The following is a 27,490-nucleotide window of genomic DNA, read 5'->3' as shown; positions in this document are numbered from 1 at the left end:
TGTGCTATTTTAGATCTGAAACATTCTCAATATTTCCCTCTGGCAGAGTCTTTGCCGACTTCAGTGCTTCCCCTGGCATGCTGGCATAAAGACTGCAATCCGTGCAGACAGCTGCTCTGCGTTTTTGCATACCAGCACATATGGCCCTAAGGGAAACATGGGGAATATGAACTGACCTAGTCCCAGGCTTCAGTGTCTGAAAAACCTGTAAAACACAAATTCTTGGACTCATTTATAAAGAAGTTTTGACCCAGAAGAGAATATATGTTAGAATATATGTTATGTATCAAGAACTTTGGCATTCATATCCTGTAGCTTGATATTCATACTCTCTATCTGTGTTGATGATACAGTTACAACGAATTCAATGTGATTAAGACCACAACAGCTTTAAACTAATTTATATTAGTACTTGACAGTGAAACTGGAGTCATCTCTTAATAGTCTGAGGTAAAGTGGTGGCTGGCTGATAATAAACAACAACAAAAATACTGGTGACAAATTTAGTCAAAATGTATCAATTTTCTTGGTCACATTTCTTGACCTACTCTCTTGTCTGAAAAATATCAACTTCCCATCATAATCAGTTCAAAATGGCCAAAATGTCAGCAAATGTAGTCGACTGGCACGTCTTTTTTCTTCTCAACGCCGAGCCCCGCCCCGTCTTGAGCCATTGAAATCAGGCGGTTGCGTAATTTGACATGTCAAACGTGAAACAAGGAGCGAACACTTGACAGCTACATTGGCGTGTTATTTACCACAGTAAGCATTGTTAAATTAATATCAGGCATCCTTTCGTTTGACTGGCGTCCATGGCCACTGTTTTGTTCCCGAACAGTGCGGGTATCGTTCCAGGGCAAGTGGAGTCGTTTTATACACCTTTCAAAGCTGCACCGTCGGGGGGATTGCAAGAAGATTGCGGGTTCGTTTCGAATATAGGAAGGAACATTTTTAATGGCACCCCTACAATCGACCACATTCTGGTTAGTAGACGTTTGTTGATAACTTGGCATCTGCTAGGATTTAGCAATGTTTTAGCATGGTTCACCAATAATTGCTGTATGTTTAAGTCATCATATTCAAACGCGCGTTATTAGTGTTTATTTTAACATGCAATAACACAGAAGCGACGCGATAGGCGTCTGTAGACACGAGGCATAACCATTGCAGATTTACGATTGCTTGTGTAAATAGGCTACGAAATTGCTTGTTTGGCGTTTTGCCATGTGACTTCCGAATTGATGGGTTGATTTGAGATGAAGGCTATTTGGCCAACCAAAGGAGTGATTTGCCGCGATGCATGGGCCGGAGAGTAGGGCTACTACTCATTGCGCGGAGGTTAAAGTTCCCCATTCCACCGACGCTGACCTTAATTTGAAAACTTGGGAGAGAGGTATCCATGACCCTGGAGCAGCTGTGAGGTCTAAATTCAGCGGTAGATTTCCATAGTTTATGCATGGCACCCAACAGTCTTTGCGCGGGTCTCATTCATGCCTTCGTTGAAAATGCCCTAGCAAGGGAGATGTTGCCCCGAGGTGCATCCTTGACAAGATGCTATCTCGGCTCAAGCTTATACATCTTCTAATCTTATCATGTGGTAGGCACCCCCACCCCGTTTGAATAGGCATGTAATGCTGCAGCATGGTGGTAGAGTGTTGCCTGCCCAAAGGCAATGTGTGCATGAGATAGTTGTCTAAATATCACAGCACTATTTTGCCACTGTACTATCACCTCGCAGATTATGATGTTTGTACATACACATCAGTTCTTGGGCTGTATTGTTGTATTACATTATTCTGTTGTTATGCTGTATTCAGTGGGTAATTAATGATTCGTTCATGATTAAATGGGCTGTCCTGTAACTCTAGCTCTGAACACTGGATTCAGGGTATGTATGTATCTCTATGGCCTTTCTGGGTTTCAGAACCTAATATGTTGTTATTTTCAGATTAAATCAGAGATGGAGAAATACTTGGAGCCACACGGACTACTTGAGGACAAGAAGTTTGCGAGGGGCGGTTCCGCAATGCTTGATCAGTCCGGCCAGGGACAAGTTTCCCCGTATGGCCTGAACACGAGCGCCTTCCTCCCAGACGTCACCTACCTTCGGACCGGTCTGTGTCGGCCCGTGACACCGGCCATGGCCCAAATCAAGTCCGAGCCCGTTGAGTCAGTCCTGTATCCCAGCTGCCCCAGCTCTCTGGCTTCAGCCGCCCACCACCACCCCGACTACACCAGTCTCTTCAGCCCCGCTTCGGACGCGGGGGGCAACAACAACGTCTTCATCAAACAGGAGGCTATTGCCCCTGCTCTCGACTTTCACGACATCCCTTTGTTTCAGCTTTTGAATTCGGAACTGGACACGTTTGCACCCGCTAGTGCCCTGTGCGCCGACCCACACGGAAGTCTGTCCTCTTCGATGTCCACTTTCGGCAGTCTACACCCAGGAGACCAGTCCATGGCCAGCAAGGCCATGTGTGGTGGTGTACACAGCAGGGGATACACACCATCAGCCAGCCAGTACCCACAGCTCCAGCAGAAGCCAGGATACCTGCCCCCGTCGCCCCCGAGTTCGGAGCCTGGGAGCCCAGACAGGTGCAAAGACCTGCTCCAGAACCTGTCCCCGCCGCCCTCCTACGCAGCCAGCATGGCGTCGAAACTGGTAGTGCAGAGTCCCTGCCTCGCGGGCGCAACCATGACCGCACCCAACCCAGCACCAACGCTTACCCAGGGGATGCCTATGAGGTACAACCGCAGGAACAACCCTGATCTCGACAAGCGACGGATACATCACTGTGACATGCCAGGTGAGGTGTAAGAACCTGTGTTTGAGAACAGTTCACTGCAGGCATGCCCACAAAAAGTCAGAGTCAGACCAATATGCAGACATACGCTGTTCAAGATCAGTAATGATTGTACGGTTTTAGCAAAGAGGAAAGTGCTTAGATATGACCTTTCGAGGCAACACCATCATTAGGTTTTTCACTTTGAGACTTGAGGGTTTTGCATAATCATGGCTGCCAAACATGTTCAGGACATGTAATGATGATGTGAATGTGCTGAGTGACATTTATTGCCTTTTTTCAGGTTGTAAGAAAGTCTACACAAAGTCATCCCATTTGAAAGCTCATTTGCGGACGCACACGGGTAAGACTTATAGTTGTGAGCGTTATAAAAGGGCTGCGTACGCACGCCCGCTCTCTTATTTTGGATCAAGCATGTTATGTTGCCAGGCAGAAGTATGCTGTTGGCATGCACACACATTCTGCATGCTGTTTGAAAGTCTTCCTACATTACATCAACTCTTAATATACCTTGATGATAAATAGTTGACGTAGAATAAAGCTTAGTTAAGATCGAACATTTTGATCATTCTTTGTCTCCCTGAATTCCATGACGTTGGCGGAGTTTACCGCCTCCCCCCCGAGCGAATCAAATAGTGCTGTTTATTGCTGACACTGTGTCGTGTCGGGTTTTATTTCAGGAGAGAAGCCGTACAAGTGCTCGTGGGAGGGTTGTGACTGGCGCTTCGCCCGCTCTGACGAGCTGACGCGCCACTTCAGGAAGCACACGGGGGCCAAGCCCTTCCAGTGCTCCGTCTGCAGCCGCAGCTTCTCGCGCTCCGACCACCTGGCCCTCCACATGAAGAGACACCAGAACTAGCACCACTGCCCCTCTCGCTTTTAATTAATCTACAGGTGGATGGGGGTGGGATCGGGCGTAGCTAGTTCCGCAGGTACGAAGGCCCCAGCAGTAGGTGTCCGCAGCGTAGCGTGAACATTGACTGGGGGGACAAATTGTTGACAGTGCTGGCTGTTATGTTGGCTGTGATCCACTCCAAGGCGGACTTTGCCTGCTTGAGGTCCTTCGGGTGTGCCAGGGCTTGTCGTGGAAGCTCTTTGTGGATTGTTGCCTACACTGGGATATTCACTGTTCAACAGGAACCATATGCTTATCATGATTTTCTGCCATGTCTGTTTGGTTTTTTTGAAGCTCCATTATGACTTGTCATTGGCTCTCCGTATTAGGCTGTAGTACTCGCCCACTCATGTTCATGTGTTTCATTAATATTTAAATGTGCCTTTTGATAAAGACATCTGGCCTTACATTAATGTTTAGTTTGTTACAAATTATTCATTTTTATCTTATTGTCAGCTGTACATTTCTGAGTTAAGTCAGCCATTATGTGTAAAGCCAACAGCTGGGGGTGGGTCTAAAAGAGGTGTGTATGTGTGCAGTCTAACTAATCTTTCCTTCTGAATGGAACTTTCATCTTGTATCATTCATCCTGCTTTCTGAATTCATCCTTTCATTTCTAATGAGAGTACAACCCTCATTTGGGAATGACCGTGAACTATAAAAAGGTCTTCCATGGATGAACAAATTAACATCACCACCCAAGAAGCAACCTTAGACTCGGACCATTAAATCACAAATTCCATATTAACCACTCTGTTGCCGCTGCATTTGGCCTTTGGTACCAAAGAGTGAACTTGATCATCTTCCCATGTCTGAGTTTATTTTAATATTTCAGCCACTTAGCACGTGTCCGCATACTCAAGTAATGGACTGAACTAACATATCGTATACCTAGTACCACACTAGGAGTGATTGAAACAGTTCTCATAATATTTTCTCTCATTGTTCCCTCATGTTTGATGGGAACACTGTTCACATGAAGAGGTCTGGCTGTTGCGTTACTTAACTCGTAATCAAGCTATCAGAGGCCTTTCCTTAGCCACTTTCAGTAGTGTGCATACGGTGTGACAGTGCATGTGTTCCCTGGCCAATTAATGCCCATGACCTTCACGTGTTCAGTCCTGCCCAGATGGCCCTCGACTCTGGTACTGATCTGGCCCGTATCAGCCAGTAGTACCCGCAAATCCAAATCCATCGACATCTCGATGCCGACCACCCAGAAGGTCTGAGAGTATGAGCATATGTGGGATTGACTAGAATTGAATGTGTACATTTCAGGATTTTGACCCTCAGTTGTTGCTAGGCAGATGAGACCAGACTTGTTCCAACATAGCAATTGTTTGGCCTCCCATTGGATGACATGGCTGCAGACAACCTCCATATCACAACCCAGTGTGCTGTTCTGTTGAAAATATTTTTTCTTTTTCAGTTTCTGTTATGCCACATGTATGTTTCAGAAGGCAGAGAATACCCTCAAGTCCTTTGTTACATTTAAAAGATAGAATACACTGCAATACAGCCAATAGTCACTATCAACATACCGCTTCATTTACATAGAAAGATATATAGAAAATAGTGTAGATTTTCTAAGGTTTATTTTTACTTATTGCTAAAGTTTATGAAATGTGTCTTTCTCAAAGCCAGTCTTTTAGTTTTACACCAATGTACTAAGTGTAAAGTTATTAGACTGATGCTCAGGTAGATGATTGGTTGTATCATCTGCAAAAATATGTTATTTTAGGTGCTTTAAATTGTTTTAGGTGTAAATATAATAATGTATTTATTTTATTTTTTATTATGTATGGGCTGCCATTTTCTATTCTGCAAAAACCATGTTGTGATTTCTACTAAACTCATAATGTCTGCCTTGGTGAGATGCCTTTTGCAAAAAAAAAAAAAAATAAGAAGACAGTGGTTTTGGCATATTGGTTTTGGCAGAGGAACAAATAGCTGATTGTTTATGTCATCCTGTGAGTGTGAATACTAAAAGTGTGTACTCTCTGTCTCTCTCTTTCTCTCTGTCTCTCTCTTGTGGTCTCGTTGGTTTCCTTTTCTGTGCTCAATACACAATGCATTGTATGCAAAGAGCCACTATACATAGCCAAAATTGGATTGATACACTTTGATATTCATTGTCTTTGTACATTAACATCTACCAGTAATTCTAACTATTAATTCTTTATTTTTCTTTAAATTGGTACGTTTAGAAGCTTTATGAGACTAATATTGCTGTAGATCTCTGGTCTGGATCTTCGCTTTTCAGAAGGATTGTTCAGTTCCATTTACCATGTGTACCAAATGTTACTTAGACCTGACTGTGCTATTTAAAGTACCCTCTTATGCAACCACATGAATTATACCAAAGTGGTGTAACTGCTTCCATCATACTTCATTATAATGCACACTAGGGTTTGGCTACCACAACAAACAAAACCTGTTGAAGTTTTGGGGGCTTGTCAACCTGTTTATACCAGTTCACACCAGCCAAGGTGCCAAGAGGTGATGAAATGGTGAAAACAGAGGTCATGCACAGACCTGTCACCATATTGTGTTGCCTGAACGGTGTTTTGCCTGAAATTGGTTGCGCCAGCTTCTTGTTTATCTGTTGGGCTAGCTGGGATAAGGCCCAGAAGCAAGCAGGATGGCGGACGATTCAACACGGTGGAAACTCAAAAACCAGTTGGCTCGCCGTATCTTGAGTGTTCTATACCCTACCCAATTTGGACCACCTGAGTGGATCCGGTTTTTGAATTGATTTTTGAATTGTGCCCTTTTCGGTTCATTTTGTTTGTTACTAGGAGTTTACCAGTTCTTGAATGGTCCAGGAGATACAAGGCGAACTGAGTCCACACTTGGGCCACTCATCACAGGAGACACAGCTTGGGCTGGCCCAGGGCCTTGGAAGTGAGCTGGTGACCCCTTGCACATTCAGCCATGTAGCAACTGACATACTGACTAACACGTCTATTGCGCAAATTCCTGGTTGGGCAACATAGAACATTCTAGACTTTGGTTATGAGCGTAGTTGCCAATGGAGTTTGTGGCACTATTGTTAGGGTGGTAATGTCGTATGGAGGTGTCACTCTCATGTGACACATGTCAAGTTAAAGTGGATAGCGTTCTAGCATTACCGCATGAGTGTTTCAGTGCTCCAGTAACTCGACTGAAGGAGCAAGAGCATGAGTTCACATCCCAGGGAGCTAATGTATTCCACTAATGGTACAGTGTACAACTTACTGCCACTATTGGGCACTTTGGATGTAAGGACCTGCTAAATTAATTCAGTGTTATTCCTGAAGATGGCAGTAATCGTTTTCACTGGTGCACATAACCTTTAGGAATGTTTGGATTGATGAAAATGACAACGGGTGTGTAAAGACTATGTTACTACCCTCAGATAAAAAGATGTGGACGTTATCCCTCTTCTTACAGCAACACTGCCTGACTGTACCTCTTCCCTTGGCCAGGTGTGGCAGACCTGAATTACCTGTCGTGGCATTCACATCATTTAAAAAGCAAATGTGTGACAGAGGGTGGCAGGAGATGACAGTCATGCCTCCCACGTAGCCGTTCACATGACTGACAATACAAGCAGTCCAACCGCTAATGGTGTATTTGCGGTGCTGCAACAAGACGACATTCATTTCATTGCGAACAGGCAGCCTTGCTATGAGAATGTTTCAGTATGAATGTCTGAATGTCTCTGACAAAAGGCAAAAGGGTAGACTCAAGTCACTACACATTCAAATGCTTCCAGCATCTGCCTGACAATCTTACAAAACACACACAAGTACACAAAACCAGTGCTATTGACAAAAGTGAAAAAGGTAATCCTCAATAGTCTATGCTAACTTTGCCCAGAAAGAAGTGAAATTTGTCACTCTGACAGTTTGTTTGTATAAAGACTCATGTGTTTTCATTTCAAAGGCTGTGTGAAAATATCAGGAGCCGCATGCATATGTTATGAGTCATAATTGTGAGGCATCTCAGCCAAATGACAGTTTGGCATATATATTTATTATTATTATTTATTTATATAAAATGTTTGATATATATAAGTAAGTATATACTGTTTTTGGCCATGTAGAAGCTGTCATGTAATGGAGTCTGTTTTGGTTTGCGGGCAAATGCATGTTGAATCACGGCATACTGTCAGTCATTCTGTTGCCTATAAACCCCAGGCCTGGAGGAGGGAGATGTTACAGCATGTTTGGCTGGAGACTTGCTTGTGTGTGTTTGCGTGCGTCTGTGTGTGTGTGTGTGTGTTTGCGTGCGTCTGTGTGTGTGTGTTTGCGTGCGTCTGTGTGTGTGTGTGTGTGTGTGTGTGTGTATGTGTGTGTGTGTGTGCGCGCATCAAGGCATACCACCTTCAGCCAGTTTTCTGCACAGATCACTGGATTGCCTGGAGGAGCAAAACCAGCCTGACGGACTCCTCATTCAACCTGCTGTAGCCCTGTCCCAACTCACTGCTCACAACCTGTGCTCTATGTGACTTTAGAAAAGCTTTAGTCTGCACTATACATATGTGAATTATGTAATTAACAGGTAAGTAACAGGAACGTGGTATTCATATGAACAATACCAAAACCTGAAAATCCTCGAGCAAACTCTGTCCTCTTTGCTTGGCATTTTTTTTGCAGAACTAGTTGATTATAGAGATCCACAGTGACATAAAAGGTTAAGGCACTCTCTTAATGTTTGTACATCCATCAGATGCCATGGCCCGGGGCGAAACATGTCTCATCACTGTATCAGGGTTCACACCCAAATTCTCTAAAGATGCTAGTTTGCTCATTTCCCATGACTAGCTCACAAAACTGATCCTGAGTGATCTGGTGGTACCATTTGCAAACATAAGTGTCCAGGTTTCACAGGGCAAACCCATAGAGAGTGAGTCATTTTCTAAACTATTGTTAGGTTTCATGCGATTGTGTCGGTTAATCCTTTAAAGGTCTTCTATTGAGGCTTGTAGTACAATGCTTGCCAGGTGAACTCAAGCACACTGACAAGGCAGGGCACACATGTTTTCCATACAAAATGCAACTTTATTTAACTTCATGCCTCCATTCAAATTACTATACATGTATATGTTTGAACTCAATTTCAATTCACAGCTCAATCCATATGGAAAGAAAGTACATAGAAAAAGCAAAAGCACTGACAGAATATTCAGATGTCTTTTTTGGAGAACAAAATGATGGCAAAAAGAAAGAAGAAAGTCTTCCACCTCTGTAAAGATTGGGGACCTTAGATCATTAGACTGGACTCAGTGATAAGGGAATCCCTTTGAAGTGTTGCAGGGCAAAAAATATATATATATATCACAACTTTACAGCAAAACAAAAGGCTCTGAATATATTTACAATACACACACTATACATAAATACAACAACAACAATTACAGAATACCAGTAAAATTTGAACCAAAGGCATTGGATTAACTAAGAATTCAAATGTGGAAACAAAAACCAACGAGACTTGATGACAAAAGCAATATTGTACAGATAGAATCGGACAAAAGAACAAAAAAAAGTTGGATTGGTATCCGTCTTAGCACATTCAATAGAAGTTTCCGTGTGAAAACGGCAGTAAAACATTGTACATTATGAAACATCATAGATCAACCAGGTCTAAAACTAACCAGTTTGATAGATACTGTTTGTAAGGGGATGCCTTGTATACTGATGAAAATGAACAGATACGCAAATGTGCAACACTGGAGAGGTAAAAACTAGAAGCCTAACAATACCAGAATAAGTCATTTCATCTTTTGAGGTCTCACTGTAAATACATCCATACAAATAATATGCCGCTTCCATAGGAGACAAACACAGTATGGTAAAGGAAAAGAAAGAAAAAGAATGAATCACTGGGTGTTCACAGCTGGCATATATACCTTGCAGTACAGATACAACAGATAAGGCTTTCAGTGCACTCTGGGGGTTGGGGAACAATTCAGGTGGTATGGGGCGATCTATTCATAAATTAAACATACGCGTGGTTACCGTGTGGCCATGTGTAAGAGAATGAGTGTGTGCTTAGAAAAAATTACTCTCACACAGGGAAACTTCACAATGAGGAAGTTAACCTTTGTAGCAATGTTTTGATTTGATCTGTGTTTGTTTGTTTTATCTTTCTCTCTCTCATGTGCATACATTTAGGTAATACACTGTTAAATGGAGGCACTGTTAATTATTGCATAACTTTGACCCTGCTTGCCGTTTACAAAATTATGCCAGAATAAAAAACCAAAATCATATGGTTAGAATGCCAAAATGCCATAGGGAATGCATGAACCTACAGAATGTGGCACAGCTGTATATCAATGCAATCACGTTTGTCACAATTCATCAACGTTTGTATGGAAAACAACACAAAACAAAGAGCAGAGATCATGTTAGATTGACCAAAAAGCAAAGATATGTTTCAACTGTTGATATCACAGATGCACTTTTGTTTGTATAAAATTTGTGATACATTTGGTATCGATATCTTATTTACTTTTTTTCTTTTGAATTTCCTGAAAAGAAAAGGGTGCAAGTAATGAGCTCAATAGTGCATCTGTACAACATATGATGTATCAGTAAGTATTCTGTGAAATTAATGATTCTCAAACACTGAATCTGTTGTTTGAACCATTCGTTGGATTGTTCTGTCACATTTCATTTTTATCAATACAATTGTGTTCGTAGTACTTCACAAGGTAAACCTTTAGGAATCAATAATAGCCCCACTTTATATCAAATTAGATAAATCAAATGTCTCTCAAAATCTGCATACATATAAAGGTATTTTCTTGTATTACAAAAGAAATGAAAAGCCCTATTATTTTCATAGGTATTTACAGTCTGTAAATCTTGATTTTTATAACTCTCATTTTCACTTTCACTTATATTACAACATTTTTAAAAGATCACTTTTTTTTTACAGGAAAATAGTTATATGCAAAGATGAAGTGCCCGGCATTGCAGAAAGTACAGTATATGAATATAAAATACATTACTGGTCATTTTTGTGTCACTGAAACTATGGTGTAATTCAATCAAGGTATTCAACCGCTAGGTTATTGGGACTCGATGGCAATTAGCGGCAAAATCGTTGGATTGAAATCCTTTTTTTCCCCCAAAATCATACTTTTATAAAAACAAGGTGCTGATATGCTTACCCGCTGGGCAATACAACTGATACTCACGTGTACACAACTAGATATATAACAACATAACATGAAATAGATAATACTTCATAACACTAAAAGTGAGAAACCGGGTGGTCATATCTTGTCTTTGATATAGTTCCCTTCCCCATTAGCTCAGTTCAGGAAAGTCCTCTTATGCAACACAACCTCATTAAACATCATCACTGGAGAGCCTGCCAAGCACTCATGTCTGTTCCAATGACAGTTCGCCATGATTTAGTGGAGATTTGTCGATTTGAATATAACACAGGGAACTTCTTTTCTGAGTGAATAAAAAGTCAGGGAGCACATTTGCATACTGGTGTGCTTGAATGACATTTGAGGATTTGATGGCTTCCCACAGACACTGTTGTTCTCCTTTCCAAAAGTGTGTGAACCAGAGGGTTTAGGAACTTGTTTATCAGGGGCTGGTGGCTGGTGGCTGGAGTCTGTCTCTTTAACTGCCCCAGTACCTGCATCTACATGTGCATGTACTGCCCCGGGACCTGCATGTGCATGTGCATCTTGATGCATACAGGTACGTTAGCTGATGTCTCTGGTTACGCTGGACGGTGATATGTTTCTGCGTCACACCACTCTAAGTTAAATGTTCTATAAGAGTAGATCATAAAAGCATGATTACATATCTTCTGTTCAAGTTTACTGTATTGCTTTGCTGACATCACCTTCACATTGGTAGTGTAGTGTTTGTTTACTTGAACAGCAATACTGACACCTGATTCAGACAACAGCTACTTAGATGACAGCTAAGCACTCCTGATATGGCTCGAAAGGAAATAGTGGTACACTGAGAGTCTGGTAATTCTGTGTTTGCTAAATGATTAGGAACTGAGGAAACCTTCATAGTAAGAGAGCTTCCAGAACCATGGAGAGCATTAAATGTGCGGCTCTGTGCGGTAGCAAAAACAGATGTTAGTTCAGTGTGCCGAATTTTCCTGCTTTTCCTCATTCATCCAAAATGTCCTCTACAACCCAGCGCCAAACATGATGAAGGAGTTATCCCTTCCAGACTATCTATAACTGGAGGATATGTATGCTGAAGCAGGCCTGAGCCAAAGAAGATTTCAGAAGGGCAGTTAGGACCCCTCTAAAATAATGTTCCACCAGACATTAATGAACTATTGTCAGATGGGTACTCTAACAACTGCACAGGAGGTTTAGACCAACATCTCACATCAAATAACATGGCTGAGCTGGCCTTGTTTTGACTACAACATCTGGAATTTCTGCAGTACACCTCTCAAACCAACAGGGGGCAACCTCATACAACATTTTGCTTTGCTAAAACCAGCATGATAACAAATCTGTCACAAATATATCGATGCATCTGAGAGAGGCAGAAAATGTATGTAGAAAATCTCAAGTTGTATTTCATACGCGGACATCTTCATCTTCCACTGAACATAACCACAGGAGACTAGTTACTGGCACACTGGAAATTGCTCTGTTCTGTTAAGGGCTTTGTATTGCTCATCTACTGATTGAAATCTAAGGGCCAGTGTGTATATGAGGGACCCTAAACAATCCATTGAATTATGTAGACTCCGACTGAAAGCTCCCTTATTTGGTACATCTGAGTACCAACAGCTCACCTGACCAGTACGTTGCGTTTTCTAACGGGTGGTGGTATACTGAAGAGAAAATAGCATGTGTGACTGTTTGTCATGTATTCATCGATGGTATATTAAAGCAAGCAAGATATAGTAAGATAACGGCAAACATAAAACAACAAAAACATTCCTAAAAAGTGAAACCATATTTACTTCTGAAGAGATTGCACTTTACGGATCTCTAATCACAGCACAAAATGCACCATTGACATGTCTTGTGTTTTTTTTTCTTCTGACACAAAAACGTGATGAGTAGGTAGCCTCTGTAGAAAGCTTCACAAATGGCAGCTCTGTGGGGTCCAAAAAAGACCTGTGGATCCCAATACAGCATCTGTCATCTGTTAGCTTGTGAGTGCTACAAAGAAAACTCAAACTAATAAAGACCAATATATATATTTATAAAATGAACAGAATGTATTGCCATAGAGCTGTAATGAGTGTGAAAGTGTTGTCTGTCCATACTGTGCCTTTTGTGGATACACATAATCTCATTTGCTGGTTGGTTTTGCTGACCTTCTGTGTGCGGTTTGTCTCCTCTCCTCTCCTCTCCTCTTGTCTCCACTCTTCCTCTCCTCTCTTCTCCTCGCTGAAAACAGTGGCCTGTGCCTTTCCATGCGTTTCCATAACGATGCCTCGCTTTGTCTCCATGGGAACCACCCTGTGCCCTGGTGGCCAGTGGCAGCCTCAGAGAAGCTCAGAGACATGGAGGCAGGTGGGAAAGGAAGAGGGGAGAGTGGGAAAGGGGGGTGGTGGGGGGGGAGTGGTGGTGGATATGGGGGGGATTGTGCAACAATACTGGGGTTTTTTCTGGAGGACCCCGTCCGTGCCCCCGATTTGTCTGTTCACAAGGCCCAGATGTGGCCCAGATTTTTTTCAAAGTGTGACACACAAGTCTTCCTATTCCGCAGAGTTCTTCACATTATGGCGATGCAGAGAAGCAGCCACTTGAACAGGAACAACACAAAGATGCCAAGAGAAGGAAAATAAGACCCCAAATAAACCGAAGTGTAGAAACTGTAGAAATGTGTTTGCCCGAATGCCGTCCTCAGCCACCCAAAAGAGACAAACACCAAATATTTCCGAGCAGTGCTGGAGAGGGTGAGCGATAGTTTTTTTCTTTCCTTTTTAGATATCGTTTTTTTTCTTCTTCCTGGAGCTCCAAGCACATGGTGATCATTCACCTGAGCTGGCTTCCTGTGCCTCTGAGCCTCACGAGAGTTGGGTGGTTGTGTGTGAGTGTGTGTTCACATGTGTGTTTGTCAGGGAGGGGACGTTCTCTGTCCATCTCACTTCAATGTGAGCGCAGACCAAAAAACACCATAGAGGCACTGGGGGCTCTCAGCCCAGCTGAGCCCCTCAAAGGAGAAATCCAGCTCTCCTCCAAAGAGGTGTGTGTATGTGTGTGTGTGTGTGTGTGTGTGTTCATGTGGAAGGCGGTAATGAGGGTGCTCCTGTATGTGTGTGTGTGTGTGTGTGTGTGTGTCTCTCTTCTTGTGTGAAGGACACAGAGGACTGTCCGTGTGCAGAGCTGCTGGTCAGACCAGCATGTGTCGGCGCCGGTGCAGGGCCAGGTGGTCGGAGCGGGAGAAGCAGCGGTCGCAGTCGGCGCACTTGAAGGGCTTGACGCCCGTGTGCTTCCTGTAATGCCGGGTCAGCTCGTCCGAGCGCGCAAACTTCCACGTACAGCCATCCCACGTGCACTTGTAAGGTTTCTCACCTGTTGGAGAGCAACAAAACAGCCAAACATCAACACAGACCGTCAGCATGAGATTCTCTCAAATGTTTTCACTTAGCTAGCATCAAATAAGTATGTATCCAAAGTGATTTCTTGCATTAGCATATCTAGCTTCAAGCATAACAGTGTATTGTTTGGCTGTGAAGTTCAATGAGCATAATGACAGGAGTAATGACACAAATAAAAAGTCTCTAGTGGAAATGTGTTTAGTAATGACAACTAGTAAGTACATAGCGCCATCTAGCTGTCAAGACCAGCATTGGGGTTGTTTCCTTTATAAAGAAATGTTCCTTTCTGACAGCATTCCTAAGACTGTGCCATAGAGTCCTGTGAGAATAGGGTGCCTGCAGGCAGACTAACCTGTGTGTGTTCTCCGGTGTGCTTTTAGATGGGAGCTCTTGGTGTACACCTTATTGCAGCCGTCAAAGTCACACCTGTGGATGCGCCTCTTCTTGGATTCCGGAGACTCAGACCGCTGTGGACGTCGAATGCTTTCAATACTGAACGGTGACATGGAGCTGAGAAAGACAAGAAGACAGAGTAATTATTTATGTAATTCCTCACATTTTGAGCTACTACCATTACACATTAAGATATGCTAGAAAACACAAGATGTAAAGAAATTACCTTGTGGGTAAACTATGCTGCAGCATGTTGGGTCAGGCTAGCTACGTAGCTAGTTAGCTGTGGTTACCTAAATACCTCAAATGCCATACATCTGTCTGAAGTATGTAGAAATGTCACGTTGTGTAAAGTATGTTGTCAAGCAGCATCTACAATGAGAAGAGGAACTTGGCAAAGTCCCGACTTCCATTCAGCTAATCTAAACCAATTAGCACTTTATTTGCTATCTGCTCATAAATCAGTAATGGGAACCATGGGAAACTCGCTGATACAGACTTTACAAGACTGCTTACACATGTTGGACTATGCAACCCCCTGTGCCGTACGTTCTGCATCTGTAAGATGGGCCATAAGGTCTGTGTAAAATCAATCAAGCATAAACTATGTTATTATTCAGTTAGCATTGATGGTACCCAAACAAGGTCAAAAGTGTATCAAAGTGACTCCTGTGGCCCCAGATAAGCTAGCACCCTTCCACCTTATTTTTCAGTACATTTTCTCTTTATAACTTTATAACATCACTTTATAAAACACATCAAATTACACATTTCAGACTTCAACACAAGGTCAAGTCAGGTCACATTTATTTATATAGCACATTTTAAAAAAAAAAACAGGAGATGCACTAAAGTGCTTTCCAGTCAAAGTGAATCAATTTATAATACTAATTAACAAAGAAAAATAATAGAATAAGAGATGAAAGACTACAGAGTCTAGAAACATATAAAATATATAGGACATAAAATAAATAAAAGTGGAACAATAAAAGAGAGCAAAAGCCCAAACTAATATATTTGTATATATGGATAAAATGAATAAAAACATAAAAGCATACATGGATAATAGAAACGGAGTAAAACCACCAAGACAACAAAAAACACAACAGAAGGCCAACACATTCAAAGTGAACAAACCATAGAGGAAACCTCTCTATTGACTGAAAGCACAAATAAAAGCCTAACCTCAGACTGAACTTAAGTGCAGTTAAAAGAATGCATCACCAAGTTCAAATCTAGTGAAGGCCGCTGTATTAAAGTAAGTTCTCAGTCTGGTTTTCAAAGTGCCCAGTTCAGGCAGCAGTTCTCACATAAAACAGGGAGACTGTTCCAGTTTGGACCATTCCATAATTTGGGCCAGGGGACTAAAGAGCCAAAGGGAAAGGAAGTGCCATGTCCACACATGATTACACAGGAGCTGGAGCTGGAGCTCTTTGTAACAGATGGTAAATATGGATCAGGTGGGATCAAACCTGGAGTTAAGAGTAAGAACACAGCCATACAGAAGCTTTCTCCACTTTAACAGACATCCTTTGCTACGACATCCCAATGCTATTCCTACGTTCATCACTTCATTCATCAAGGTTAAGAACACCCGAGTACAATAGCTACAGCAATGTGAAGTCCAGGCATAGAAGATCATTACAAATCGCTGGGGGGAAAAAAAAAACACAACATACTCATTTCCCAACTCTTTCCCACACTGTAGTAGGGGAATGCTATGTAATAGAAGCGCCTTTCACTCAGCACAAAAGATGACCCACAACAACCAGTCTAGCCCGACAGCTTGGCCTCTCACAGTTAAGCATGTCCTTGGGGGTCTGCGTTTGTCCTCTGTGAATGACTAAGCTGAGTGTGTGCATCCCTCTGCCTTTGAGCCCCCGCTGAAATCACACAGTCATTAGAAAGCCCTACTGCGCAGCCGAGTCAATGAACTGATGGATATCGCATTCTCCATTTCAGTGAATCAGCCCTTTCACAAAAAAAGGTTAATTCTCTGGACCCCTTCCCGAAGTCACGGTGCGTGAATTTACTCGGTCTGACCAACAGGTGGCGCTATGGCACTGCGATTTGAATTCACCAGGTCTGAAATCAGGAAGAACAAATCACAGTTCCCATGCGTCGTTTTCTCCCTAAGGCATCCATCAATTACTCTGGCAGCATGCAGCGCTTTTCGATCGACTTCAGTGTCCGTAATGATAGTGCATTCAGGGGTGTTCACATCATAAATACTCCCTTCCAGAGAGAGCCGCGGTCAATATGAGCATAAGGGGATGTATAGAAAGCGGGGAGACTGTGCCTGGCTCTGTCTGTAATGTGTATGTGCCACACTGTGTTTTGGTTAATGGAGTATTGATATGTTTTTGTTCTAGTGGCTTCTATACCTCCATAGACAGTGATGAGTGGTGATGAGAAGGGCTGGAGTGCATTAAGCAGTGAACAGAGAGAGACAGAGAGCAGGGTTGGACCCAGAGAGAGAGGCCACGTCAGTGTAACTCAAAACACACACATGCAGTCACACACACAGAGTCATAGACACACAGTCATACACACTGACAGTTAAACACACACACACATACACACACACACACTAGCGATACCTGCCAACTTTTTCAACTATGCTTTGAGGAGATATGTGTATGTGTGTGTGTGTGTGTGTGTGTGAGAGAGAGAGAGAGAGAGTGAGTGTGTGTGTGTGCGCCTTCCTGTCTATTCATCTCACATGTGTGTGCCTTTTGAAGGCTAAAGAGACACTCCAGTGGATTATGCCTCCGATCTTTCCATCACCGCTGGCAACCTGTCCTTGCTCTGTCTTTTCTCTAGTTAGCAGAACCCCCCCCCCCCCACACACACACACACACACACACCCTTAATCCTCCCTGTCTTTGATTGGCAGGACCTGGACCAGAGAGAGAGGGAGAGGAGGGGGCGGGGGCAGACTAGCCCTCCAGTGAAGTGTCTCCACCACACGCAGGCCCACTTCCTGTTCCTCCCCTGCTCCAGGGATCACCTGTTGCTCTTGGCGCGCGGCCAGACTGGGGCCTAGCGGAAATGAGCAAATGTGTCAGAAATGAAGCTGAACTCCAGCTCCCCTCTCTCCTCTCTCCTCTCTCCCTCGCCAGCGCTCTCACACTCAGAGAGGAGAAAGAGAGCAAGAAAAAAGAGAGAGAGAGAAAAAGAGAAAACAGAGTGAGGGAAGAAAGAGGATGAGAAAGAAGAGAGAATAAGAGATAAAAACTGACGAGAAGAAAGGGCTGGGGGGGGGGGATAAAACGTAAGGAACCAATGAAGTGAATTAAGGAAGGAGTCAACAGACAATAAAATAAAGAAGTAATAGAAAACAGAGAGTGAGAGAAACAACACAATGGAAAGGAGAGGCTGCATTAGAGAGAAGCAAGAGGGGAAGAGAGTGAGGGAGAGAGAGAGAGGGAGAGGGAGAGAGAGAGAGAGAGAGGGAGGGGAAGAGAGTGAGAGGGAGCGCTTCCAAAGCCTGATATGTGAGGCCGCTTGAGTGGGGTGCACTGGGGGGAGTGTTGGAGAGAGAGAGGGAGAGAGAGTGGGAGAGAGAGGGAGAGAGAGAGGGAGAGAGAGGATTTACTGTGGAAAGGCAGCCGGCTCTGAGGTCTCTCAGCGTAGCCGGATGTTTACTCCCTGACTTCATTTGGAAGCGACACGGCCTTGGACGCATAAATATCCGATTCCGTACGCTAGTGAGAGTCACAGAGGTGGAGGCCCGCGCTGCTTGCACACACCTGACAGACCGTATTATACTCCTTAAAAAAACACATTAACTTCTTGTGCTGTACATCTCACAGTCCATAGCATATGCAGGAGCTACCATCGAACACCCACGGTTACAAATGGCTGGGGGTTAGCGCTGACGTGCGTGAAAAGCAAAAAACCGGCAACGGTGCCTTGAACCCACTTCATCCCTGACATCCAGGCTTTGTGTGTCACGGCAGTCGCCCCGCAACGCTCGGAAGGGAAGTGGAGAGGCCCGGATCTGTTTCAAATAGGCTTTGACTCCACTCTTTGTTGTTCCCTTTTGTCTCTCTTTTTCCTCTCTCTCTCTCTCTCTCTCTCTCTCTCTTTCTCTCTCTCTCACTCTCTCCCTCTCTCTCTCTCTCTCTGAGTCACCTGCTTGCTGAGCGGGGCTTTCCAACACCACAAAGCCAGTCGAGCTCTCAAAGACGGGTCTGCATGGGCTCCTGGAGTGAGCATCGTAAACAAGGCTCTGAGAGCCACAGAGGCTAAACAAGTCCTCCATACTGTCAGTAGGTACACAACACACAGCAGTGTTAGCATTAGCAGCAGCAGCAGCCCTATCAGCAGGGATTAGCCCCGCACCTATAGAGGGGGAAGCAGAGCCTCTCTGTCTCACTGCGGAGCACAGCCCAGAGTGAATGAATATGCAGCACACAGAGAGAGAAAGAAAGAAAGACTGCAAACAAACAAGCACACGTACAAAGCAAAACTGGGAAAAGAAAAAGAAAAAAATGACAAGACAAACAGACTGTCAGACGGAAAGATAGAGGTAAGTCCTGGCAGTTCTGGTAGGACACTTCCAGCACCTTGTTGGGTGTGCGGGTGAGAGGCCACACACCAGCCACGCTCCCCACCACTCCCTCCACCTGTGCTGGGGAGGGGGCCTCGGCGTGTGGCCCTGGGGGACCCAGCAGGCCAGGCCACGGCCGCTCTAACAATAGCTCTCCTTGCTCTCCCCCGGGGATTCATGAATATGGAGGAGACAGTCTGAGCAGCCGGTGTCATATGAAGAACACAAACACACACACACACACAAACACAAACACACACACACACACACACACACACACACACACACACACACAATCATACACAGAAACTCACACACAGACAACTGTACATATGTAACCATAAACACATACAAATATACACACACATACACAACCGTACTCACACAACCATAGATATAAGACACATACACTCACTCAACCACAGGTTCCTGCCCAGTAAAGGATGCAACATTGGATGCAGTCACATTACATATTTATATGGAATACTGTTAGAGGACTGCCAGTTGCCACATGACCTGTTACACATCGATCAATTCATAATTGAGACCCTACACCTTAATCTCGAGAGACACACCGATACATGGTGTCTTCGGGGTATTCGTGAGAATACATGCTTGGTTGGCACCCGTCCACCGATGCGCACCGCTAATTCACAGGAGTTTGAACATACTCAGACTATAAATGCATATGCCAGCAATCTGTCACACACACACCAACCCAAATCAAACTGTGCGTGCAGTAACAGGTAACAATCTCGTGCACATACTGACAGCACGATCAAGCTGAACATGAGCTTTAATGCCTTTGTACTTTCATACTTTCATACCGTCATCTGTTTTCTGACATTCGCTAACAGGAACACACACCTACCTTAACAAAACCTCCTGAGCACCGATACTTTCACACACAGGCGAAACATGGGCATTCATGTGGCAAGGCATTCATACACCCACACACGTAGTGCCGATGAACTGATTCTCTCCCTCTCTCTCTCTCACGCATATGCACACATACGCATACGCGGGCGCACACGCACACATTCGCACACACATACACACACAGACAGTGTGTAACTCATTTCATAAAACCAGTGGGCAGCACTGTTTCAACTCCACTCTTTCTCTTTCTCTCTCTCTCTCTCTCTTCCTCTCTCTTCCTCTCCCTCTTTTCTCCTCAGGTGGAAAGAGTGCATATGGCACAACTGGAACCCAGAACAGTTCTGCCCTGGGGCGACTTCAGCGTGCTACTGCAGGAGAGATGCGACTGACTGATGAGACCTGTCCTTCCACTCAGTGTGGTGCCATATGTTGTCTGGAAAGCTGCCATTAATGCCAGACATTGTTGGAGAAAAGTAGTCACACAATGGTTGTAGTAGAAAAACAGTGGACGGTAGGAAACCACAGGGACATAAAGGGAGTTTGGACATTGGTTGGTTCTCGTTAAGTTGTGGTGGTTCTCCCCTACATTGTGGTGGTTCTCGTTTGACTGTGGTGGTTCTCACTAGATTGCGTGGTTTTCATAACATTGCAGAGAGGCTCTCACTGCTGTAGATTGTAGTGGTTCTCACTAGACTGTGGTGGTTGTCGGTAGATTGTGGTGCTTCTCACTAGAATCATTACGGTACTCGCTAGAGATTATGGTGGTTCTCGCTAGGCTGAGATGGTTCTCAGAAGATTGAGGTGGTTCTTGCTAGATTGTGCTTGTTTCTCATTAGGCTGCAGCTCTGCTCTGAGCGGCTCAGCGAGACAAAAGCGACACACGTGGCACGGAGTGTCGTCCCTGACCCACCTTCTGTGTGTGTCGCTCTGGGGGCTATTTTCATCCAGGAGAGGAGCGTTTGCCAACCCCGCGTGCCTGCATGGAAGCTGGCACCCACCACTTACAGGGGCACTTATAGGGCACTAACACAGCAGTTAGGAGTCAGGAGTACACAAAGCCTCAGCCCACACTTAGAGCAAAAAAAAGGCCAGCACTTGGTTTCACTCACTTTCAGCCTGGACCGTTCAATGGCCGTCTGCTATTCATTGTGTTTCACGTCGGGAGCTACACTAAACTAAACTAAGCCTGTCTCGTTCCGCTCGTTTCACACGCTTCGAGAGAAAACACAGGAGCACACTTCAAAACGTTCCCATACAAGCACACACCTGCACGAACTACCGTGGACGCCGCTCACTCACACACGCATTTGTGTTTACACACACTGCGTGCCGTTTTTATATTTCCATGGCACTAGGCACGGCTCATCTCCTCGGCCGAAGCCCTCGCTCCTCGCTGGCATCCCCGGGGCCGGCGCACCTCATGCGCGCCTCACCGCTCACTCACGGTAAGGGAAATATTTACACCGCGTCATTAGCGCTGCTACGACACAGAGAGCAATCCTGGAATACTTTCCAGAGACTCCTCACCTAAATAACTGTCACCCGGGGGGCAAACCTGGCAGCAGGGGTTCGTCAGTAAAGCCTGCCAAGCCGAGCGCCGGGTGAGTTTGCCTTTTTTTTTTTTACGAGGGGCAGTCCTGGGCACTTTTTATGGGCAGCGGTGTCGAAACTTCAGACTACTAGGGGATGGTATACGATTGTGTCACTGCCACTAATGACTTGAAAAAGCCTCAACTCACCTGATTAAAGACAGATGGGATCAAGCCATAAAAGAAATTCAGTTGCATCCGATCTAACATATGAGGCTTACTTTCCCATGGATAATGAAAGTAATTCTCACCTCTACCTAAAGTGAGGCTAATCTGTGACATGGACATGCATGGCATATGAGACAGTCACGCGCACCAACCTACCTGCCTATCAATACAAATCCTGGTTCTTTAAGCCTGCACTGACTGCATCAAATTTAATTTATGAAGCCACTCTCTCAATGTGCATCATCTCATAACAAACTCTGCCACATATTCTCCCACACTCCTAAAGAAAGCGAAGCTTATTGACTCGACAGACGAGGCGACAGCCAACCGCTGCCTACACTATGCAGGCTTCAAGCTCCCCCAGACACCGTCAGACAAGCAGCACAACCCACGGCTTAGCTTCCCTTCCCACTGATGAAAGGGCCTGTAGCGTCTGTGCTCTGTCTCACATCAGCAGCATACGGGATACAGGGGGTAGGAGGGGAGAGAAAGAAAGCAGAGGATGGGATGTGAGCGGAAGGAGAGAGGGGGGGTGGGGGGAGGGGTCACGGTACTCACTCCTGCACGGCCCGTGCTATAGACAGTGCTGTGGATCCGGTCTCGTTAACACTGTCCAAGGTCACATTTGGCAGGTCGTCGTCATCGCTGTCACTTTTCATTTGTCTTGGCGACAAGCTGTTGGGGTCTGTTTGTGCTATGGAGGGGAGAAGAGAGAGAGAGAGAGAGAGAAAGAGAAAGAGAAAGAGAGAGAGTTGGTTAGTCACCTGATGCAGTAGGGGTGCCTCATTGTAAAAACGACTTGCTACCTGGAGTGGATAGTTTTATGAGTTTGAGGTGAATAAGTAACATTTTATCATAAAAATGTATGATGACAGATTCATGAGCAATTCCACAGAGATCTTACAAATGCAAGTTGGAGGATAACCCTACTATACTCTGCCAGTGCAGTGTATCCATCCATATAATGGCAAAGGCCTGACACTGCCCATGCTAATGCAATATGAGTGTTACTGAGTACAGGGCACTCGAAGTGCTGTTTGATAATGTCAAGTGCAACAGTTTGTTTGGGAACACTATGGATGTTCATTAGCGTCTGGTCACACTGGTCAGTGCAGGATGAGATGAACCACTAACACACTGCTCCATAAAAGCCATACAAGAGCCAGGCATAAATGCCACAGTACCTCCAGGCCGAATACATTTGCTTATTAGCAAGGTACTTCTAGGTAGCTAAGTTGTGAGTGTACGGTACTGTGAGAACCGTGTCTGAGACTGTACCAGTGTTGGTCAGACTGTGTTCATGTGTGGATAGTGTATGTGTGTGGGGGGGGGGCTATCTATCTATGCTAGCCACTTGGCCTGAGCTGTATGCATGTGGACTGTAGATGCAGTTGGCATGGTGCATGTTTGGCAAAGGGTGGATTGGGTGTGAGTGGCTTGTCTGAGGTTGGACTTTGTGTAGGCTGGGTTAATATGGCACAGGCTGAGAGTCTGGCTGAGGGTGGATGGTATGTGTGTATGTGCGTGTGTGTGTGTGTTTTTGTGAGTACTTGTATGTGTATGTCTAAGCATAAATGTATGTGAGATTTTTGTATTTATGCATGTGCGTGTGTCTTTGTGTTTGTGCCCGCGTGTGTGTGTATGATTGTATGCTTTCGTGTGTCTGTGTGTTATGCTTGTATGTATCTGTGTATGCGCTTATGTATGCGTGTGCCTGTGTGTGTGTGTGGGTGTGTGTGTGTGTGTGTGTGTGTGTGTGTGTGTGTGTGTGTGTTTGTGGGCGACTGTGGTTTGATATGGTCACATTGTTTGTGTGAGGGGGGGCTGGCTGCTGTCTCAGGGTTGGCCTCAGGCTGTTTCCTCTGCGAGGAGCCATCAGTCCAGCCTCACTATCAGCCAGGGGCAGCAGTGTGTCTGCACACACGCACAGACACACATGCACACACACACACACTCACACGCACATAGACAAACACACCCATACACACACACACTCACACACTTGCAAGCACACACAGACATACCACACACACACAAACACACAAACATTCACACCCATACACACACACACTCACATACATGCAAGCACACACACACACACACACACACTCACACACACACACACACACACACACATACACATCCATACACACACACACACACACACCCACCAATACACACAGACGTCAGCAGCATGGACTATTCCTCTGCTATCACACACACACTCCTCCAACCCCAGCCCAAAGACAACAACGCCCAGACACGGCACAGCACAGAACAGCACCACCACTGTTTTATCTGCTGGGCGGGGACCATAGCCTACAGCAGATAAACTCCGATTTCTCCAGGACTCCTGGGATGCTCCACCACACACTGCCTACACTCCGCATTGTGGAGCCAAGGTATGGAAAATTACTAGCATCTGAAAAAAATCTGCTCGAATCTGCTCTATTTGGGGTTTATTGTCAAAAAAATGTATTGTATGTCTGAAAGTGATGCTACCTGGTATCCAACCATTGTGAATTTGAGGATCTGACTCTCAGGATTATACTCAAGACATGTCACTTCATCAGTAGGCCTGGAGGTGTTGGTAACTAAATGATAGACTGATAAGAGACTGAAGGTTGAAAACACACATGTCAACTAGGGGTCTGATGTCTGACAGGAGGGAGAATGAGTTTTGGACACCAAGGCAGTATTTCCTGGCATTCAGGAAAATTAATGAAATATTGAAGTCTAACCAATTGGATCGTGGATCCAAGAGGTTGTGACCTCTCTTTTCTCCCGACCTCATTAAAGACATGTCATTTCACATCGATGATTTGCAATGTGTGAACCAAAGTCTCAGTGTGCACTTACACACACACACGTACACATATACACACACACACGTACACACACACGCACGCACGCACGCACACACACACACACACACAGCCATTGGCAATGTCCCAGCTGTAATATGTGTTTAGAAATGCCATACATGTTCAGCCGAACCTATCAGTCCCTCCGGGATTTTGCGATCTTGCATTTCTCAGAAATGCGGGTTGCAATTTTACTATCAGAACATTTCCAGAAGAAAAAACCCACTTTCATAGAATTTCTGCATTATTTGCAATTGATTGTATTTCACTCAAAATCCCCAACATTTCAACCACAATGTTTGGGAATTCCCACAGCAAATTCAGTTGCTTTTGGCTGCAAAAATCACAATAAACCCTCACAAGATCCTGGTGGGATCACAATTTTTAGAAATTCCTTCAGGAAATAATCACTGGAATTTCCTGAATTCAGTCACTTTTGGCCACATCTCTGCCCATGAAAGATTCATTGGATGCATTGCAAAATACCCAAGGCTGGTAAGTCTGAGTGTGCCCCAGTCAAGGCAGACTGAGATGTACAAACAAAAGAGAGAAAAACAATCCAGTCCATGATTCACAGTTGCTGTATCACCAAGGGGAAATGGGTGATTACAATGGACTTGACTGGCTAGTCATTCCACATATCAAAGAAAAGGCCAAAAAAACTCTTACTCTTACTCTCTTACTTTGCCCTGGATAATGTGCATCACATGAATCAAATCACTTCTAGTTAAGGTAGGAATGTGTGTAACATGTATACGCCCATGTATACACCGAATTGTATATAAAGCCTTACATAGAGTATTCTGTATAGTTTGATGGAAAGAGACCATGAGGCTAATACCTATCAATAAACATCCTGTTCCCTCAGCTGAATTACGTATTGATTTGACTGTATGATGTCAACAGCTGGCCGCATGAACTGAAACTAGTCTATGAAAATTCACGGAGAGCATTTGGCTCTGATGTGCTCTGTCAAATATAGTCTGCTGTTGATCAGAATATTCCTTTTAGCATGCCCATATAAAGGCAGGGACAAAAGAGGAGTTCAGGAGAGGTAGACAACCCCATGATTTCTTTCTCCTGTTGTTTCCTGCCAAAGCCTGTTTCCATGGTAACCTCACCGGAGAGAGAGCTGAAGAGAATGGGAAACGCCCCCCCCCCCCGAACTAGGATTGCCAACCTGTTCCATGTATACGTCTGTGTGTCTGTGAATATGTGTCTGTGTGTGTTCCTCTTTCCCTGTGAGTGTATGTGTGTGCATGTGTATGACAGACTGTATGTGTATTACAGACTGCATGTGTGTGTGCATGTGTGTGTGTATGTGTGTGTGTGTGTGTGTGTGAGAGAGAGAGAGAGAGTGTGTGTGTGTGTGTGTGTGTGCATGTGTGTGTGTATGTGTGTGAGAGAGAGAGAACGAAAGAGAGAGAGAGAGAGAGAGAGAGAGTGTGTGTGTGTGTGTGTGTGTGTGTGTGTGTGTGTGTGTGTGTGTGTGTGTGTGTGTGTGCGTGTGCGTGTGCGTGTGTGTGAGTATGTGCATGTTCGCTTGCATCTTTTAAGTGCAGTAAAACCGGAGGGCACTGTCAGTTCTGCAACGTATTTACGGCCAGTTATTCTGACATGATGGCCAGGCCAAGAAATTTGCAATCAAGCACATTACATCACAGCGAATGAAACCAATGAGGTCTGCCAGACATACCACAAGCAGCAGGTTCTTTCTACTTCATCAAACTCCATACACCACATCACATTATAACGGATTACAGCACGCAATTCCCCAGTTAATGAATGCATGGGGATTCCTCCTCTTGACTACAGAGATCTAGCTATGAACCCACTGACATACTGACACACTGTGCACAGGCTCCCACAGCTGGCCCACTCCAACCCTGCATCAGAACTGAGGAGAGCACACATAAACCTGAGCTATGCAAACATGAACAGAGTCTCCACATTCATTTCTTTTCCAGCAAGCAGGTTGTGTTCCCTTCAGTTGTATATTCATTTTAGTTACCCATGATGAGATATCTTTATTTCTTGTCAGGAATACAGCATTCTACTATTTTACAACAGAAGCACTGTGAAATAAAGTGCTAAACAGTCTGTATGCAAGCATGACAAACAGAGACAAATGCTTCATTCTTAATTCTTTTAGCTGTATTTTCAAGCGACTAAGTCACTATTTTCAACAGACACGTTGTCTTCTTTCCAGCTGATATGTTAGCCTTTTATTATTTTCCTTAACAACCTTGTGAAACGAAGTGCCGCATACGCAACTCAGTGTGTAACCTCTGGTCTGCTATCAGGCGCTGCTATCTTGCGTGTGAGTGCCACTGTGTGGACCCCACCCAGTCGTGACCCACAGTCTCCCAGGTCAGCCTGCTGTTTGCTGTAAACCACACAGGGTGGAGTGCCTCTCTTCTCCTTCCCTCCCCTCCTCCCCTCTCCTCTCGTTTCCCCCACTCCTCTCTTCTCCCCCTCCACCACCACCACTGCTGCAGTATTCCTGAGAGGGCTCCCTCTCTGCCACCCATCCCCGATATCCTGCCCCACCCGATTACGCAAACTTTGTTTTCCTCTCTCTCTCTCTCTCTCTCTCTCTCTGTCTTGTATGTTCTGGAGACACCCATCATTTAAACACCCCATGTTGTCTCACAGGGCCGGGACCCGCCCGTTTGACCATTTTGAGGAGTGACATAAATCTCCAAGATAAACAAATATCTTCACAACAAACAGCCAGCCCCGACACACACACACACACACAAACACACACAAACACAAACACACACCACACACAC

General features: G+C 44.6%; 2 protein-coding genes across 5 annotated transcripts in view; one reads left to right on the top strand and one right to left on the bottom strand.

Annotated features, from left to right (window-relative positions):
* The first annotated feature begins 654 nt into the window (after nt 1-654).
* On the top strand, nt 655-5,700 carry klf5b (Kruppel-like factor 5b). Of its 3 annotated transcripts, none has more exons than XM_012833931.3 (4): nt 655-983; nt 1,949-2,807; nt 3,088-3,147; nt 3,485-5,700. In XM_012833931.3, the coding sequence occupies exons 1-4, from the start codon at nt 813-815 to the stop codon at nt 3,661-3,663; spliced, it is 1,269 nt and encodes a 422-aa protein (XP_012689385.1). In that variant the 5' UTR covers nt 655-812; the 3' UTR covers nt 3,664-5,700. The 3 variants fall into 3 exon arrangements, with proteins under 3 accessions (XP_012689385.1, XP_031442442.1, XP_031442438.1); XM_031586582.2 differs by lacking the exon at nt 655-983 and adding an exon at nt 1,020-1,435; XM_031586578.2 differs by lacking the exon at nt 655-983 and adding an exon at nt 1,456-1,597.
* Nucleotides 5,701-8,723: 3,023 nt separating this feature from the next.
* Nucleotides 8,724-27,490, bottom strand: part of klf12b (Kruppel-like factor 12b) — a 45,633-nt gene continuing 26,866 nt past the window's right edge. Inside the window, exons 4-7 of one of the 2 annotated variants that reach the window (XM_031586562.2) lie at nt 22,390-22,525; nt 15,157-15,219; nt 14,600-14,757; nt 8,724-14,221 (exon numbers count right to left, since the gene is read on the bottom strand). In XM_031586562.2, coding sequence (XP_031442422.1) covers nt 14,040-14,221; nt 14,600-14,757; nt 15,157-15,219; nt 22,390-22,525 — 539 coding nt within the window. In that variant the 3' untranslated portion in view covers nt 8,724-14,039. The remainder of the gene's footprint in view (nt 14,222-14,599; nt 14,758-15,156; nt 15,220-22,389; nt 22,526-27,490) is intronic. The other variant, XM_012833994.3, reaches the window with a different exon arrangement.

The sequence above is a fragment of the Clupea harengus genome, chromosome 2 (assembly GCF_900700415.2).
Source record: "Clupea harengus chromosome 2, Ch_v2.0.2, whole genome shotgun sequence".
Taxonomy (NCBI): domain Eukaryota; kingdom Metazoa; phylum Chordata; class Actinopteri; order Clupeiformes; family Clupeidae; genus Clupea; species Clupea harengus.
The sequence above is the reverse complement of the archived record's forward strand: the minus strand, read 5'-3'. Positions and strand labels throughout refer to the sequence as shown.

Coding starts and splice junctions, on each gene's coding strand:
- klf5b (XM_012833931.3), top strand. CDS start 813: ATGGCCACTGTTTTGTTCCCGAACAGTGCGGGTATCGTTCCAGGGCAA. Junction 984..1,948: donor CTACAATCGACCACATTCTG/GTTAGTAGACGT, acceptor TGTTATTTTCAG/ATTAAATCAGAGATGGAGAA. Junction 2,808..3,087: donor ACATCACTGTGACATGCCAG/GTGAGGTGTAAG, acceptor GCCTTTTTTCAG/GTTGTAAGAAAGTCTACACA.